This window comes from Penaeus monodon, chromosome 31 (assembly GCF_015228065.2).
Source record: "Penaeus monodon isolate SGIC_2016 chromosome 31, NSTDA_Pmon_1, whole genome shotgun sequence".
NCBI classification, from domain to species: domain Eukaryota; kingdom Metazoa; phylum Arthropoda; class Malacostraca; order Decapoda; family Penaeidae; genus Penaeus; species Penaeus monodon.
In genome coordinates this window covers 35,793,596-35,795,136 of record NC_051416.1, presented here as the reverse complement: position 1 = coordinate 35,795,136, position 1,541 = coordinate 35,793,596, and the positions used below count along the sequence as shown (strand labels likewise).

General features: G+C 32.1%; 1 protein-coding gene across 1 annotated transcript in view; it reads left to right on the top strand.

The window, feature by feature from the left end:
• The window catches only part of LOC119593197 (striatin-interacting protein 1 homolog), a gene marked incomplete at its 5' end in the record, with an annotated part of 39,144 nt that overhangs the window by 4,263 nt on the left and 33,340 nt on the right, over window positions 1-1,541 (top strand). Inside the window, 2 exon segments of the mRNA XM_037942178.1 lie at window positions 441-595; window positions 1,196-1,312. Of these exon segments, the coding sequence (XP_037798106.1) occupies window positions 441-595; window positions 1,196-1,312 (272 nt within the window).

The following is a 1,541-nucleotide window of genomic DNA, read 5'->3' as shown; positions in this document are numbered from 1 at the left end:
TGTTGGATAGTTTCCTCATTCCTGTTTGTGTAACATAGGCTAGCCCCCAGGCTCCTATTTGGGACTGTCCCAAAAATATAGATGATGTGGTAAATGTATGTTTCCTGCACATCTAATTTTTCAATCAAGTGGCTAACTCCTTGCAGTGTGGTTTAGTATTGCACAGGGATATTCTGTTTTGGGTGAATCAACATGATAAAATAGAAATTGGCATATAGTTATCAGGAAGGTTTTATATTAGTTCTTTACGAGGACAGAGTTGTAAAGATTTATTTTCTTGCAGAGGTTGCAGACTCTAAATTCATCTGGCTTTAGTATAATATATTACATATTATTCATTAATAGTTATTTCAATTTGTTTATTTCATGTGTTATTTGATGGTATGAATTTCATGCAGTGTAGCATAATTTTTTCCTTAATACTATGTAATGTCTAACAGGATTACCTTGGACTCCAAAAGTACGACAAAAGGACATAGACTCATTTTTAGATTCGACACGTGTGAAGTTTGTTGGTTTTCAGCTACAGGGGGATAGGACTTCCCTAGCTGGTCTTCCACAACCAATCCATGAAGGGGTTAAAGTTCTTTCCAAGGTAAGAGTTTGTTTTATTTTTTTATATACATTTTTTGGTGTGAATGTACTTTGTATTTATACAGAGCGGCACATGTTGATCATGTTTTTTGGGGGGAACCAAGTATATTGTATACTGAGCTATTTGCAACAATGAAGTAATATTGTGGGAATACAAGATTACTCAGATTGTGAATTTAATAATTTGCATATTTGGTGATGTAAGAGTTTCATTTTTATATGCATTATTATATTCGCTGCATTCCTACCCCCCAGTTGTAATATATGTTTACTTTAGACAAAAAAAAAGGGGGGGGGGAAGGGAGTACTTTTGCTAACTCCTTTTACATTTCAAATTTAATAAGAATAATTTCAGATATTATGCACAAGCAAACAGTTTTAGCATATGTTGCACCCTGCTCACATGTAGTCACAATATTTTGAAAAATGTTATTTTAATCACATATCAAAGTTTGAGCAGAAGCTTTCAGATGTATATTTAACATCTTTTATGCACTTTGCATCAGAATTTTTTTTTTTTTTTAGATATTTGCATAAGTAAGTTATTTGTTAAAAGGATTGAAAAATATTACTCAAAATGTTTTTTTCTTTTTTTTTACAGCATGTATATGTATCACTGTCTGAAGTACAAATTAGACAAGAGGAAGAGATCACAAGGAACCCAATGTCTCGACCTGAAACAGACATTCCACAAACACCTGCTGAAATACTATATCAAGTATGGAATTAGTTTGGTTGTCTTGTTTCACCAATTTTTTCTGCAAATCTTAAAGGAAATGAAAAGTTCCTTTTATGATTATCTATGTAAAAAAAGCAAGCATGTGAACTGAAATTGACTAATTGCTGGGTCTGTAATCAGCTGATATGCACAATAAAAAAAAAAAAATCAAAAGACCAATTAATAGCTGTTAACTACTGAGTTTTAGGTAATTTGGACCCAAAATGTT